Source organism: Myxine glutinosa, chromosome 11, assembly GCF_964187855.1.
Source record: "Myxine glutinosa chromosome 11, kmMyxGlut1.1, whole genome shotgun sequence".
Classification (NCBI taxonomy): Eukaryota; Metazoa; Chordata; class Myxini; order Myxiniformes; family Myxinidae; genus Myxine; species Myxine glutinosa.
The window spans coordinates 49,544,670-49,561,605 of record NC_136271.1 but is presented as its reverse complement, the minus strand read 5'-3'; the positions used below and the strand labels follow the sequence as shown (position 1 = coordinate 49,561,605).

General features: G+C 47.6%; 1 protein-coding gene across 4 annotated transcripts in view; it reads right to left on the bottom strand.

The window, feature by feature from the left end:
- LOC137413868 (thrombospondin-1) overlaps positions 1-16,936 on the bottom strand; it is a 97,446-nt gene that overhangs the window by 61,840 nt on the left and 18,670 nt on the right. For all 4 annotated transcript variants that reach the window (XM_068099307.2, XM_068099308.2, XM_068099309.2 and 1 more), the window contains one exon: positions 367-926. In XM_068099307.2, coding sequence (XP_067955408.2) covers positions 367-926 — 560 coding nt within the window. The remainder of the gene's footprint in view (positions 1-366; positions 927-16,936) is intronic.

Genomic DNA, 16,936 nt, shown 5'->3' with positions numbered 1-16,936 from the left:
AACTCCCTAGTCCATCCACTTCTCCCAAGCACTGGTTCGTCAACTAACGCGTTCTTTACCAATCCAAGCTTTACGCTTACTTCTGCTTTTTGGCCCAGCTATGGAATTGCATCCATGTAATACAGTGACTCCCTCCAGTTCTTTAAAGAAGAAACTCGCAGCCATTTCATGCAGATAGGAATGATATTGAAAACAGGTGAACGTGGGATTAAAGAGCAACCTTTCCTCCGCAATCCCATCTCCAACCTCTTCACAATTCTTATCTGCATACAAACTTTCCATCCTTTTAATACAGTAGATGTTTTTAAGAAAAAAACCATCAACGGAACACAAGTCGGAGAATGCTTTTCCAAAATTTCCACTTACCTTGAAGGAATCTCTTTCACCTGCCGCTCCTCGTGCAAGTTGTAACGCGTAGCTTCCGGTTGGTAACTGGGCCGCAATAGGGCCAGACAGCTCAAGACTGTCAACATTCTCACAACCGACATAAATGTCAGCAGCACGACCCGCTATGTACAACGTCACATTGGTCCACTGCCCGGTAGCCAGGCCAACACTCTCAAACTTGCTGATGGCTGGTTGACCGTTCACGAGATAATGCAGCTCCAAAGTGTTCATATAGCCATCTGACACGAGCTCAAATATTCTACGATGGCTTTTGGAAGTTCTCACAGATACAAGAGTTCCCCGTGAACGTTTTTCCTGCCTCAAGCTGGCAAGAAATAAAAATTCGTCATCACGTGACATCTGTTTCAAAAGTTTCCATACGGCACGCCGTGCACTGTTCTGCACCCTTCGTGCGTTGATTATCTCGTAAGCTGGGCCGCCGGAGTCTGGCCCTCTCACAAGTTTGAGGCCAGAACTGTGCTTATCCAGGCCACACATGTGGAAAACATTAAAAACTCCATCTTCATCCAATGTATAACCTATTGGGTATGAACAGAGAGTATAAAGCATTAAATCCTCAACCTTTCAAATATTCTTTCATTCATTTCTAGGCAAAACAAGTAATAAGGTGAGGCACCATCAAAATGTTGAATATGCAAAGGGTGAGTGTGGGTAAATTTTACAAAAATAATTTGGAAAAATGAAGGGAAGGAGACAAATAATGGAAGAAAGAGAGATTGACTTGGGAGTAGGTGGGAGAAAAGAGGAAGCAGATTGGAAAGAGACAGGATTCTGGGATAGAACGAGTGCGGACGCCCTACTGCATGTAGACATGCTGGTGGTCTCTTAGTCATACAAAGTCTCATATTGTCATACACCTTCTGCTGTTTGAGCTTTCTGACCTTCCCTGGCCCGACCACGAGTAAGCAAGTGTTTATTCAGTAACGCCACCTTGTTAACAACTCAAAGTCCTGGCTTTCTGCTTACACAAACTCCACCTGGATCAACCCAACCAATTCTGTTTTTCTCTCTATTGCCTTGCAGGTACAGTGCTGCAGATGCTGCCAGTGAGAGCAACCACAAACACACTTCATATACTTGTGTTTTGAAGTATCCATCCAGCAGCGAGCAGCACAGTCTCTGTGCACACTATCTAGTGTCCCTTGTTGGCCTGTAGGCAGGGCCAGCCCTTGATCAAATGATGCCACAGGGAAGGTGCATATTCAGCACCCCCTCTCCATTTGTTCAAATTTTCAATATCTTATAAGGAGGTAGTGAGAGCAGTCAGTGGTGAGGAGGTAGCGATGGCAGGCAGTGTTGAGGATGTACTGAGGACAGGCTGTGGTGTGGGGCTGGTGAGAGAAGGCAGTGGTGAGGGGCTAGTAATGGCAGGCAGTGGTGAGGAGGTAATGATGGCAGGCAGCGTTGAGGAAGTACCGAGGGCTGGCTATGGTGCGAGGTTGGTGAGGGCAGGCAGTGTTGAGGAGGTAGTGAGTGCAGGCAGTGGTGATACGGTAGCGAGTGCAAGCAGTGGTGATGCGGTAGCGAGTGCAGGCAGTGGTGATGCGGTAACGAGTGCAGGCAGTGGTGATACGGTAGCGAGTGCAGGCAGTGGTGATGCGGTAGCGAGTGCAGGCAGTGGTGATATGGTAGCGAGTGCAGGCAGTGGTGATGCGGTAACGAGTGCAGGCAGTGGTGATGTGGTAGCGAGTGCAAGCAGTGGTGATACGGTAGCGAGTGCAAGCAGTGGTGATACGGTAGCGAGTGCAGGCAGTGGTGATGCGGTAGCGAGTGCAGGCAGTGGTGATGCGGTAGCGAGTGCAGGCAGTGGTGATGCAGTAACGAGTGCAGGCAGTGGTGATGCGGGAGCGAGTGCAAGCAGTGGTGATGTGGTAGCGAGTGCAAGCAGTGGTGATACGGTAGCGAGTGCAAGTGTCAAGTAGTAGATTTGTTATTGCCTAAAGTTCAGTTATAGACGTTAGGCGTAATGTGTTATGATTTAAATGTTGTCTAGAAATGCTATTTTCATAAAGTAAATAAAGGGTTTTTGCTTCGTTTTAGTTTTGGATGAGGGAAGGCTTAAAATGAGGTCATGCTGAACAAACTGTATACGTGTGCTTTTTTCGAGGCTGGTCGTAAAACCACGCCCACATGCGCTTGTTTTTTTGCGTAATGCAAGTAGAATGACATGAACCTATCGTTAACTATATATATTTTGTTTTAATCTCAGCAAACGCATGACTCTGTATAAACATGCTTTGGATTACTCATGTACACAAACCCATAAAATATATGGGTTTGTTTGGCTAAGCATACACTCTTCTCTTTGTGAGTTACAGTTCTGTTTTCTCGGAGCCCAGAAAACAATTGATAAGGACGGGCTGACTCCCCCGAATGATAACGGTGGGAGGAACCTCTCCCAGTGTTGTTTGTTCCCTCGGAGATTTCCTGATAAAACGTGTCCCTATATAAATGGACTGGGAATCAATGTGTTTTCAGGAAGGCTTGACGTGGCATGTTCTTGCTGTAGATTGCTGTAGACGTCGGTCTCCTCCGGATCCGTATAAGTTGGCTTTAATAAAAACTGCGCCATTTTTCAGGCTATTTGTGGACTTCTTTTGCAAACGAAGAGCTGATTCTTCACAGATGGTACCAGGAGTGGGGTGTCAACAGACGCGGAGGACGGGAAACGGAGCCCGAGGGACAGGAGGAAGGCTGACCTGAGGCCGGCGCCGGCACGTTGATTTGAGTAAAGGTGGGAGTTGTTTTATATCAGAGGGCTATTATTCCAAATTCGTACCTTCCTCCCTCGCGCGGGTTCAGTCTCCTTGTCTTCCCCGCTGTCTGCACTCGAACAGAAATTGTAAGTAGAGGCTCATTTAGGCCTCAGAATGGCGTAGCTTTGTTAAAGCCAGGATAAACAAGTAAGGATAGTAAGAGTAACGTTACAATATTTGCGCTGGATAAACATTAAGGGTAAAAAGCTAAGGATAGATTTTGCGCAGGATATCAGTAAGGATTTAACAGGAAGCTTAAAGTTACAGTTAGCACCAGGAGGGGAAAATGAGGTCGGACAGCCATATAGGCTGAAACCAGGTGGCCAAGATTTTTCCAGGAAGGAACAGCCCAGAGACAAGATGGGGTATGCCATTGCATGCCAGGGAACAAAGGGCTGTGGCTAAACTTAGATAAAAGGCCATAGGTTAACTTAGAAGGCCAAAGGGACATGGCCAGGAAAAGGGAAATGCGCAGGTACCATAGGTTTGACAAGAAGGTAGTGACAACTACGAGGTCAAGCCAGGAAGTTCTAGACAAGAGGTCCAGATAAAGCAGGCCAGGACCTGGTGGACAAGAGAAAATAAATAAGCTCACAGGAAATGGGCCAGGTGAAACAATTAAGGAGGTAGTTAAGCAAGCAAATCAGCGGCTAATGCCGCTCGTCCATAATCCGGACCAAGACCCCGCGAAAGGGGAGGTAGCCACCATGCCCCCAACCCCCCCCCAAGACCTGAGCTCAGCCCCGGGGCTCTAGGCAACACCCCAACACCCCCCGCCCTGCCTCCCCTTTTTTTTTCCACCTCAACCCACCCCCCGTCCAAACCCGTCCCAAAAAATCCTTTTCCTTGAATGAGAGACGTAACATGAATGAGGAATGAATGTATATTGGGATGTTAATTGACGTGTGTGTCTGGCCAATGTGTTTGTCTGTGTGTCATGTGCAAAGCAGAGGGTTTCGGTGTGAAACTTTGTAAGCGATCTGCTCGACTTGGGGGAAATTCAGGCCGGGAATGTCCATTTTAACGTCTATCCGAGAGAACAGGCGAGGTCCTGAACTGAGTCCGGATTTTCATCTGTTTGGGAGTTGTTTGGGAAGCGAATTGATATAAATCGGGTCAGGAAAGCACCCGGAGTGCCCTTGTCGATCTACTGTTGATATGAAGCGGTTTCTTGGAGATGGTTGCAGAATTCGAATCAATATGTGTGTTTTACTTGAATTGAAGAGTTCATTCAATGGCAGATATTGTGTATTGTATGTGTGGGATGTATCGCTGAGGCAGCTCACCTTTGGAATTGGTGTCATATAGTGCATTTTGGATCAGAGAGGTCAAGCGTCGGAGATCCTGTTAGCTAGGGATGAGTTCTGACAGCTCAATGTTCTGACAGCTCACTACATGTCAGGTCGTGGATTTGTTATGACAGCACTTTGTTATGACAGCCGACTGCATGTCCCAACGCGAGGTACGCGTTGAGATGGTTGTGCCAGGTCGATCGGCGATCTCTGAATTTAAATCGGATTTTTGTCATGTGTGTTGTGAAATTAAACGTCTATCCGAGAATCCTGGCTTTATTCGTTTTATTAAAATGTGGTACAAACCTGTGTTTCCGCCGTGCGGCTCCGTGGAAGTTTGGGTAGAGGGATATTGGGTGTTCAGACAGGAGCCAAGCGAGCCGCGAGTCACGGATGTGCTGTATGAGGTTGCTCAGAGTGCCGGCGATAACTCGCCCACTCTCAGAGGAAGTGTGTGCCCAAATGCATTGTGGGTCATTTCGACTTTGCTGGATGTCGGACGTTCACATGTCAGTATCTTGTCAGAATCTTCTTCTTCATATCATGTCCTTCATCCTTCATCTTCTTGTCAGAATTAGACATGAGTCATGAGCCATGTCGGAATAGTGGCCGGCTGTGACATATATGCCAGGCAATGTCACAGGACGAATACGTTATTTAAGATGGATTTATAAGATGGATTTATATGGATGGATTTATTTAGGATGGTTAAATTAAACGATTTCAAGACAGAGTAATTAATTTCCGGAGCCAAAAAGTCTTGTTCATACAGTAAGGTACAGTGCGGAGTGGCGGCTGGAAGATGCATCGAAGCATTTGGGATGATCAATGCGCCGGACAAAGGGTATGCTGGCGAACGATGCTGATAAGGTTAAGTTATTAAAACGCATATGGGTCTGAGGGCAGATAATGTGGGACAAGCTGCCTCACGGGCGCTGCAGGGAGAGTATTTGGAAATTCAATAATTTGAACAGAAATGTCACGTTTTCAACAGAACGCTGATCCGAGGAAGGAGGACGGTTGAGGTTTCAACTGTCGGTATGTGGTGTGGCTTGTGCCAAGGTGTGGGCGCGAGGAGGTGCGTTGATGAAGCGTTGTGCGAACGAGGAAGGATGTGCGATGGGCATTGTGAAGCACGCCTCGTACGGAAGGTCCTTGGACGAAGTGTGACGGTTGTTGGATTCGTAGAAGTTAGCATTATGCTATGTAGAGCCACATTAATGGTCATTTGTCCATTGTCGCCGGACTTGCATTACTTGTGGGATAATAAAGCGCTGGTTACCCCAATTTGAAGTTTGACCTTTCGAAGTTTATTTGACCTTTGTTCGAGATATGTAAGGGTAAGAGGTCAGAGGCAATTCACTAACCTTGGAAGAACGACAGGCGGAGTCAGTCTACAGGGTGTTGCTTTAACGACAGGATATAGAACCTAAATCTGGGGAGAATATCGGGACATTATATTGTGGGTAAAACCAAAATCATGTACATAATTAGTGGACAGAGAATACAGTACGCTTGGAATTTAATTTAACCGGGCCGAGCGGTGGGGATTTGAGATGGATTTGAGTCACGTTAAACGGAGGACATTTGTGAGGATGAAGAGATGCAAGTAACGTGGATTAAATTGTGGTATCACGAGTTGGGTGCCAGAGATATTGTGGTTATTATAACTCACTGATTATAGGGGGCGCCGGGCGCACCGAGTACAGATCGGGTTGCATGATGGAGCACGCATGCATGGATTTTGGCTTTGCGAGGGTCCGGATAGAAATTGGCATTTCGATGCTGTGGATTATATTATGCCTGCCCGGAAAGGGGATGTCCTGTGCTGGGGCTGGCGACATGCCTCTGTTATTTGTCTGTCTGTCGGTCTGATTGTAAGTCTTTGGTACTGGGAGGGCTAATTGAGTGCTCAGGCGTCATTGTTCCATGGAGGCAGGAGCTGTGAGTCACAAAATGTAAATGTAACACAGAGAGATGAACAGGACAACAATGGAGTTTATATGGACGGGTTTGGGGATGCAACTTCGTCCGGGGGTTTTGGTCCAGCCTGCAAGGAGTCCAGGGGCTTGTTTTAGGGCTGGGTCGCCAAAAATGGGATGCTGTGCCCATCTGGATGTAAAATTATCCATCAAGGACGGGGAATAATGTGCAGTGTGATTGGGTAAGAGGTAAAGGCCATAAAACACCAACCCCATGAGGAACGAAATAAATGGAGAGATGTTGGGATCACATGATGGTTGGGATTGAAGAACAACCTACTGGGATTTCAAACCTGTGTTTGGGTCTGGGGCAACTGGGTGATGGGCAACAGTGTATGAGTGAGTAATTATGATCTGTTTAAGTGTAAGAGGCGGTGGAGAAGAAAGGGGTGATGAAAAGTTAGGTTGGTTGCTTATTTGTCACAGTAAGATGAGAGTTGTGTTTTTAAGCTTGGTCTTTGAATGAATTGTTGCTTGGAATGTGTTGATTGGAAAAGTGATTTCTGATCGCTGATCCGATCTGGTTTTGAATTGTTTGATTTAATTTTGAATTGATTGGAGGTAATAAGGATTTGTGTTGATTTCCTGATTTGAGTTCATCTGGAAACGAAGACAGATGGGATTAATGTGTATATCAGGAACAATTTGGAAAAGAAATATGGATATATGACATTACTAAAATATAACCAAGCAATTGAGAGTTCTTGGGTTAATGGGATATAAATAAATGCATCTACAAGTTGATGGTTTATAAAAATTTAGTTCTGGATGATACTTAAACGATGAACAATGTTGGCAATATACAAAGAATGTGACTTGTTTTTTGGGGGGAAAACATGTGGTTTAAATTTGGTTGGCTAAGTTTTAAAGATGGAGATGTTTCGCAGAACTCTTATGATTATTTACATGAGTGGTGGACTATTCCATGGCGAAGCATTTTTCAGTTTTTATGATTAAGGTTTAAGGTCTTTATGATCTGTTTAGTGTATTTTTCAAAGGAGAGGGTTTTGGTCAATGATGATGCCAAGATTCCGGATGTGGATACTGGGAAACCATCGATGTTGGGGGGAATGAAGATTAATTCAGATTTAGCGTAGTTAAGTTCGAGGAAGCTGATCTGAAGCTAGAATTTTATTTCAGTTAGGCAGTTTGTCAGGATAGAGTGGGTGGTGGTGGAGCACGATTTGGTGGAGATGAAAAAGCTGGATGTCATCGGTGAAGCAGTGGAATTGGAGACCATGGTGCATTGGCTATGGTGCATGACGGATTAAGTGACCAAGGGGGGATAGGTACAGGACGAAGAGGAGGGGGCCAAGAACTGAACCTTGGGGGACACCTTAAGGGGGAGTGAATTGTGGTGATTAAGCTGTTGTAGATGCTGTCAATTTTGCTTTGGATGAATGGTCCAGGAAGGAAGGAGGGTGCAGGTGGCACCAGGTGTGAGTGCACAGGTGTGCACCAACAGGTGTGTGGAGAAAAGGTGGTATCCAGGGAGCTGAGGAGTTTGTTCACGTTGTAAAGTTTGTTTATTTAGTTCGTTTATTGTAGAGAAGAGTGCTTTTGGGATTCCGGAGCCAGAGTGGATAATTTGAGGGTAGTAGGTGGAGTAGAGGACATCTTTGCAGTGCTGTAGGTGGTCCTTGTAGGCTTGGGGGTGAACTAATTTGGGTTTAATAGGCACAAGCTGGTCTAAACAGGGTGAGGAGGATGGTGTGATTGATGATGTCAAAGGAGGCGTTGAGGTGAGGAGGATGAAAATGTTGAGGTTGCCGGCATCAGAGGAGAGAAAAGGTCGCTGGTGATTTTGAGGAGAGCAGTTTCAGTACTGTGGCTGGAGCAGAATCCGGATTGGGATGTTTCATACAGGTTATTGGCAGAGTGGTGATGTTTGAGTTGAGTGGCCACAGCACGTTCCAAAACTTTTGACAGAAAGGGTAGGTTGGAGATGGGTCTGAAGTTATTTAGGGTGTCAGGGTTTAGTCCAGGGTTTTTCCAGAATGGGGGTGAAGTTTCACGAGTTTTGGGGAAATCGGTATGTGAAGCTGGATTAAGTTGGAACTGCTTGATGAGCCATGGAGATGGATTGGGTTTTGTTGTTGGTTGTCTGGGTGTTCGGTTGTTGCATTGCCAAAGGTTTCTGTGTGGTGGACACACTCGTTGGCTGTTGTCTTGTGTGACGTGGATGGAGATGTATGTGGCTGCGTGTGGCTGCCTGGAGGGGAAGGCGGCTACAGTGGTTGATATTGGTTGTGGATCGTCCGGGGTGCTTCGATTTGCATAAAGGGTGAAGATTGGGATATTACATTATTTTAAGTAAGTAATTAGTGGTATGAGTATTAGTTATGAGTAAGTGATTATTTTAGTAAAATTACATGTTTCGCTGTGTTGTTGATCTGGGGACAAGCTAGTTTGATGGGTACCCTGGGGTCTTCAGCATGTCTATGTGTTTGTCTGGCTGTTACACTAGACTCTGGGATGTGTTTTCATGAGACGAATTTCAGAATTGATGACAATTCAGTGAGTATGGTGGACAACGTGAAGTGGCTGGTGTGAAGGAAGGGGTTGGGAAAGATGGACCCCCTTCACGAATACCCAGTAGGGTAGCTTAATTTCAGACATAACAGTGAGAATCTATTGTGAGCGAATCACAGTGGGTGAGGAAAACATTGTGTGTGACCAGACACCAGAACTGACCAGAATTGAAATTGGAAGTAGACCAGGTTATTTCTATTATTTGTTTATTCGTGAAAATAAATAAATAATAGGGGGAGGTTCATGGAGGTTAATGGTGGTTTGTTTGTGTTAATTCTAGTTGAAACTCTCGCTGAAGTAATTTTCGTTTATTTTGCAAGGTAATGGGTAATGGGATGGTAATGGGATGCTGAGAGAAGGATGGAATTTAATTTGAATTGGACTGGATTACATGGGATTGAATTTAAAAATTGAATATTGGATAAAATTGGATCCACTTGAAAAAAGTGGATTAGGAAATTGGAGACCTGTAGACCAGGCGCTCCCAGGAGACTTGTGGACCAGGTGTTCCACCAGAGGAAAAGACCAGGTGTTCGTGGAGCACTTCACCTGCAAGAACGCCTTGGAACCAAGGTGGAAGGGACCAGTCCAGGTGTTGCTGACTACACCAACGGCAGTCTTTTGCGAGGGCAAGACTTCGTGGATCCACGCCACGCACTGTAAGTTGGCCATACAAGCACCAGACACCACACCCCCAGAACACAGTAAGGATGGGCCTAATCATAGGTACAATACTATTGATAGCGACAGCAGCTAGGGGAAACTCCGATTCCAATAGATGCGAAAACGAAACCCGACACCTCACCGTAACATGGGGACAAAGAGTATCACTACCATGTTTCGAACAGAAAGCCCTGCACACAAATTGGGTGAACATAAATTGGCTAGCACTGTCGGCAGGGCCTGGACGCGTTGGCATGGTACTACAAAAGCAACGAGAGTTCCGGGAAGACGGGCAAGCTAGCATTAAGACCTTGGCCCAACCAGGATACCAATGGGGAACCCCTGATTTTAAGCTACAAACACGCACGCGCCTAGAGAAAGGCATGACTATGCAGGTCCGGTGCAGCGTCTGGACCCCTGGCGCGGCCGGTGGCGAAAAGAACTACATACGATGCAACGAATACATACTCACGCCACAACCCCAGAATAAGGCCCCAAAGAAGGGTGAAAACACATATTGGAAAGTGGCCAGGGAAGTGGCAACAATTCAAAATAGGACACACTGCTGGTCGTGCATGCACTTTCCCCAAGCAGGCACCACAGGAATACACATGATAGTGCTACCCTCGTCCCTCAATGACCTCTGCTCACAACCTATCGATTCCCCATGTTTAGTCACCACGCTGGAAAGAGAAGGGGTTGACAACGGCAAGAGTTGCAATCGACAATTTAATTATCACCCGTCAATGATTGCCCATGTGGCCGAGAGGCCTGCCCCCGTCTGGGTCAAACCACAGAAAGGGAGGGTCTGCCTCCAGGGTTCCGGCCACTTGCGTATGGGAGAATCAGAATGCGCCTACACTCTCCCCGGGAAGCTGGGACAAGGGAGCTCGGGGATTACATTACGAATAGTACTGCAAGATAAACGCAACCACAACATAACGGCTATAACATTCTCTAGGGGGGTTAGTAGGATTAATGGGGTGGTAAAGGGACTCCAGTGCTTATCCACCCACCTGGTCCCACCCCATGGGACAATGTTTATATGCGGCGACAAGGCTTACCCCTATTTACCAAATAATTGGGGGGGCACATGTTATCTGGGTTCAGTCCTTCCTGACGTTGAGATACTGGATGAGCTAGACCCAAAGTCCTTGGACAGGCGTTATAAGAGGTCAGTCATGAACGAAGATGGAACCACTAAACTACACGGGAGCCTAGGGGAAAAGGTGTTTGGTTTCTTCTTCCCAGGAGCGGGCACAGTCATGGATAGTTTCCGGATAGACAAATTGGCTTTGGCCCTAGAAAAGGTGGCAAACGACACCGCTACGGCTCATGACATACTATTGGACACGGTAATTCACATGCGTACAATGGTGATGCAGAAGTGAGACTAAGGGAAACTAGCCACGCCCTGACGATCGATCGGATCGCGCGCGAAAATTCTTATACATTTAGCTGGCTCACTGACTGGTTCCAGGGATGGACGGGCACCATAGTGAAGTGGTTATTGACCGCACTGGCTGTGATAATCGGGGTAGTAATTTGGGGGGCACTAATGAAATCTCTAGTCCTCCTCTGTATGAGAAAGTATTTTACAGGATGGAAAGTGAAGAAGCCGCCGACAACAACTATGGCTCTGACCACAGAGGCCGTCGACCTGAACGGGTCCTTCAACAAGGCAGACGTGACCGGCGCTCCAGAAAATTGCATTGAATTTTGTGACGACTGTGATACTTGTGTGGATCCCATGTGGGAACTGGCTGCTGCCTGTAACGGTGTATGTGATGACTGTGATACTTGTGCTATAAACCCCTTGCGTGTACTGGCTAACGCTGCTTATGTATTACAAGCGGACAGCTGCACGCCCCCTTCCGACCCAACTATGGATCTGATTGCGACACTGGGTCTGGCGGTCGAGGGACCCGACGTGGATATCCTAGACCCGCAAGCCGACCAGGCGCCCAAGGGAGACTTTGACATAAAGGAAGTCCCTCTCTTTTCTCCAAATGTTTTAAGTTCAAATGCTTCAAGTGAATCGGATTTTTACGCTCTGTACCCTGACCAGGAAATTGAGACACAAGATACTGACGACATTTTGTATTCCCCAGAACAGCAACACGTGAGGGACCTCATGGGCATGACCGTTGATTAACTTCGAAGATCTGCAAGGACTGCGTCTGCAAAGGGTGGGGGGAGCCAGTTCCGCAGGGGAAGTGATGCACCCTCTGGCGGAGCAGAACCTCATCTGGACCAGACGTCTTCGTTGTGGATCCGAAACGTTAATGAACTTTCATGTTTTGAGCCCTCAGGCTCCGAGCACGCACCACACGACACGTTCGCCAAATGCACGGGCGAGGCGCTTTGGGCGCACGATATGCCCTTGGGAGATACCCGCATTACACAATTATTTTTTCAATACCCGCATTACACAATTATTTTTCAATAAAGCCCGATGTGGCACGTTGTCTCTTAAGATACTTTGTCTCGACGAGACAAGAGGAAGGAATGTCAAGTAGTAGATTTGTTATTGCCTAAAGTTCAGTTATAGACGTTAGGCGTAATGTGTTATGATTTAAATGTTGTCTAGAAATGCTATTTTCATAAAGTAAATAAAGGGTTTTTGCTTCGTTTTAGTTTTGGATGAGGGAAGGCTTAAAATGAGGTCATGCTGAACAAACTGTATACGTGTGCTTTTTTCGAGGCTGGTCGTAAAACCACGCCCACATGCGCTTGTTTTTTTGCGTAATGCAAGTAGAATGACATGAACCTATCGTTAACTATATATATTTTGTTTTAATCTCAGCAAACGCATGACTCTGTATAAACATGCTTTGGATTACTCATGTACACAAACCCATAAAATATATGGGTTTGTTTGGCTAAGCATACACTCTTCTCTTTGTGAGTTACAGTTCTGTTTTCTCGGAGCCCAGAAAACAATTGATAAGGACGGGCTGACTCCCCCGAATGATAACGGTGGGAGGAACCTCTCCCAGTGTTGTTTGTTCCCTCGGAGATTTCCTGATAAAACGTGTCCCTATATAAATGGACTGGGAATCAATGTGTTTTCAGGAAGGCTTGACGTGGCATGTTCTTGCTGTAGATTGCTGTAGACGTCGGTCTCCTCCGGATCCGTATAAGTTGGCTTTAATAAAAACTGCGCCATTTTTCAGGCTATTTGTGGACTTCTTTTGCAAACGAAGAGCTGATTCTTCACACAAGCAGTGGTGATACGGCAGCGAGTGCAGGCAGTGGTGATACGGTAGCGAGTGCAGGCAGTGGTGATGCGGTAACGAGTGCAGGCAGTGGTGATACGGTAGCGAGTGCAGGCAGTGGTGATGCGGTAGCGAGTGCAGGCAGTGGTGATACGGTAGCGAGTGCAGGCAGTGGTGATACGGTAGCGAGTGCAAGCAGTGGTGATGCGGTAGCGAGTGCAGGCAGTGGTGATACGGTAGCGAGTGCAGGCAGTGGTGATATGGTAGCGAGTGCAGGCAGTGGTGATGCGATAACGAGTGCAGGCAGTGGTGATGTGGTAGCGAGTGCAAGCAGTGGTGATACGGTAGCGAGTGCAAGCAGTGGTGATACGGTAGCGAGTGCAGGCAGTGGTGATGCGGTAGCGAGTGCAGGCAGTGGTGATGCGGTAACGGGTGCAGGCAGTGGTGATACGGTAGCGAGTGCAGGCAGTGGTGATACGGTAGCGAGTGCAGGCAGTGGTGATGCGGGAGCGAGTGCAAGCAGTGGTGATGCGGTAGCGAGTGCAGGCAGTGGTGATACGGTAGCGAGTGCAGGCAGTGGTGATGCGGTAGCGAGTGCAGGCAGTGGTGATGCGGTAGCGAGTGCAGGCAGTGGTGATGCGGTAACGAGTGCAGGCAGTGGTGATGTGGTAGCGAGTGCAAGCAGTGGTGATACGGTAGCGAGTGCAAGCAGTGGTGATACGGCAGCGAGTGCAGGCAGTGGTGATACGGTAGCGAGTGCAGGCAGTGGTGATGCGGTAACGAGTGCAGGCAGTGGTGATACGGTAGCGAGTGCAGGCAGTGGTGATGCGGTAGCGAGTGCAGGCAGTGGTGATACGGTAGCGAGTGCAGGCAGTGGTGATGCGGGAGCGAGTGCAAGCAGTGGTGATGCGGTAGCGAGTGCAGGCAGTGGTGATACGGTAGCGAGTGCAGGCAGTGGTGATGCGGTAGCGAGTGCAGGCAGTGGTGATGCGGTAGCGAGTGCAAGCAGTGGTGATATGGTAGCGAGTGCAAGCAGTGGTGATACGGTAGCGAGTGCAAGCAGTGGTGATACGGTAGCGAGTGCAGGCAGTGGTGATACGGTAGCGAGTGCAGGCAGTGGTGATACGGTAGCGAGTGCAAGCAGTGGTGATGCGGTAGCGAGTGCAGGCAGTGGTGATGCGGTAACGAGTGCAGGCAGTGGTGATGTGGTAGCGAGTGCAAGCAGTGGTGATACGGTAGCGAGTGCAAGCAGTGGTGATACGGCAGCGAGTGCAGGCAGTGGTGATACGGTAGCGAGTGCAGGCAGTGGTGATGCGGTAACGAGTGCAGGCAGTGGTGATACGGTAGCGAGTGCAGGCAGTGGTGATGCGGTAGCGAGTGCAGGCAGTGGTGATACGGTAGCGAGTGCAGGCAGTGGTGATGCGGGAGCGAGTGCAAGCAGTGGTGATGCGGTAGCGAGTGCAGGCAGTGGTGATACGGTAGCGAGTGCAGGCAGTGGTGATGCGGTAGCGAGTGCAGGCAGTGGTGATGCGGTAGCGAGTGCAAGCAGTGGTGATATGGTAGCGAGTGCAAGCAGTGGTGATACGGTAGCGAGTGCAAGCAGTGGTGATACGGTAGCGAGTGCAGGCAGTGGTGATACGGTAGCGAGTGCAGGCAGTGGTGATACGGTAGCGAGTGCAAGCAGTGGTGATGCGGTAGCGAGTGCAGGCAATGGTGATGCGATAACGAGTGCAGGCAGTGGTGATGCGGTAGCGAGTGCAGGCAGTGGTGATACGGTAGCGAGTGCAAGCAGTGGTGATGTGGTAGCGAGTGCAAGCAGTGGTGATGCGGTAGCGAGTGCAGGCAATGGTGATGCGATAACCAGTGCAGGCAGTGGTGATGCGGTAGCGAGTGCAGGCAGTGGTGATACGGTAGCGAGTGCAGGCAGTGGTGATGCGGTAGCGAGTGCAGGCAGTGGTGATGCGGTAGCGAGTGCAAGCAGTGGTGATGCGGTAGCGAGTGCAGGCAATGGTGATGCGATAACGAGTGCAGGCAGTGGTGATGCGGTAGCGAGTGCAGGCAGTGGTGATACGGTAGCGAGTGCAGGCAGTGGTCAGGGTGTGGCAATAGAAATAGGTAGCAATGAGGTTGAGAGACTGCTTTCATTGGTGATTAAACCATGTGAAACGTAGATTCTTCATTCTCCTGGAAGGATCGTAGACATCGAGTTGTGTGCAGTTTCAAAGGAGCAGGAGTTCGGGACATTGAAGGAAGGGAAGGTTAAATGACATATCGTATCGAGTCACGGCAGGAATACATTGGTTGTGGTACGAGGGGCAAAATATGTAGGGAAAGTTTACTCGGAGGATTTGAAAAATAGATTCAGGATATTGGGTAAGTGGCTGAAAGCAAAGAGTTGTGAGGTAATGTGTCCTGGGATTCTCCCAAGATTGGGAAATGGAATAGATTTTTGAGCAGACCGATAAATGCCAACCTATGACTGGAAGAATGTTGTACGTAACGGGGAAGCTTTTGCATTTAGGGTGTGGGAATCATTGTGAGGGCAAAGGGATCGGTGTTTTCAGGCTGGAGGAGAAAGGATCTCATACATTAGAAAGGAAGCCATTATGAGGGGATATGAAAGAGATGATTATGATAATGAATTTAAGATAATGATAATGAAGGTTATAGACAAAACAAGTGCAAAAGAGTTTTTCAGCAGAATAGACGGTAGACGCTGATAGGACCAGGGGCCACAGCCTGAGAGTAAAGAACAGGAGAGTGAAGACGGAAGTGAGTCAGGGCCTTTCACTCGGAGAGAAGTAATGCATGGAATGGTCTCCCTGGAGAAGTAGTGGCAGCAGAAACAGGAGATAAGTTTAAATTGGAATTAGATTAGGTACTTGGAAGTATTGGACATACAAGGGGACAGGAATATTGGCAGGACTTCCAGGTACTTGGGTGATTGGATGGGTGCATCTGTGTGGATTGTGATGTCTGTGAGAGGGTCTCCTCAAGGGAGCCGAGTGGACTTCCTTCCAGACATCACCGGCACATCGGGGCCCGACATGATTCCCACTCCCTAATTGCGTCTAACTATTTGTGCTTCTCTTGGAACGGGACATTCAGAGTGGAGTATGGCACATCCTTGCACATCTTCAACTCTCCCAACTACTCAGTGCAGTATTCCCAATGCGTACAATTTTCATCCTGTACCATCAACATGGCCTTGCGACCAACTGTGACCCCTTTTGCACTAGGTCTAACCGCACTCGTTGCAATGCTGCCTTCTGTCTCCACAAACAGACAGTTCCAGCGTCTGATGTTTAGCTTGGCATCGGCAATGACCATCCCGACTGCTATATTTCTCTCTGGTGACGAGACCCTGGTGCAATTTTATTCAGCTTCTTGTACAGATTTGAATACACAGTGAGGGATTGCAAAACCACTGCAGTACAACACGTTACACCACAATACCTTTCACAGCAACTGAGGAAGCCAGAATGAACTGGAACAACACTCGGTAGAGAGCGTACCTCCGCCAGGCTGAACAGTTTACGTTTTGTATCCCACCGAGAGGCCAGATCTGAATCCGGACCTGAACCAAAATCTAATCGGCTTGTTCTCGTCACCTACCCAACTCATGCACCTAGTTTTGGCACAAGTCATCCAAAACATTTCAAAATATCATGATATATATCGTTTTGGGTCCATCACTCAATGGTGGAGAATCACTTAAAATTGTAAATAATTCTTGTATCTGGATCTGTATTAGGATCTTCACCAAAATGTAATCAATTCGTCCTTGTCACACCCAACCTGTCCACCAAGTTTTGTCATGAGTCGTCCAAAACGTTTTGAAATATCGTTCTACATATTGGTTTTGGACCTATCACACAATGGTGAAGAATCGCTTAAAAAAATAAATAAAGAATTCTTATGTCTGGATCCTGATCTGGATCTTCACCAAAATCTCATCAAATTGTCGTTATCATACACACAACCTGTCCACCAAATTTCGTCCAAATCTGTCCATAACGTTTTGACATATCCTGTTCACAGACGGACAAACAGATGAAAAACCGGTCAGAGACCGAGTTTTTTGC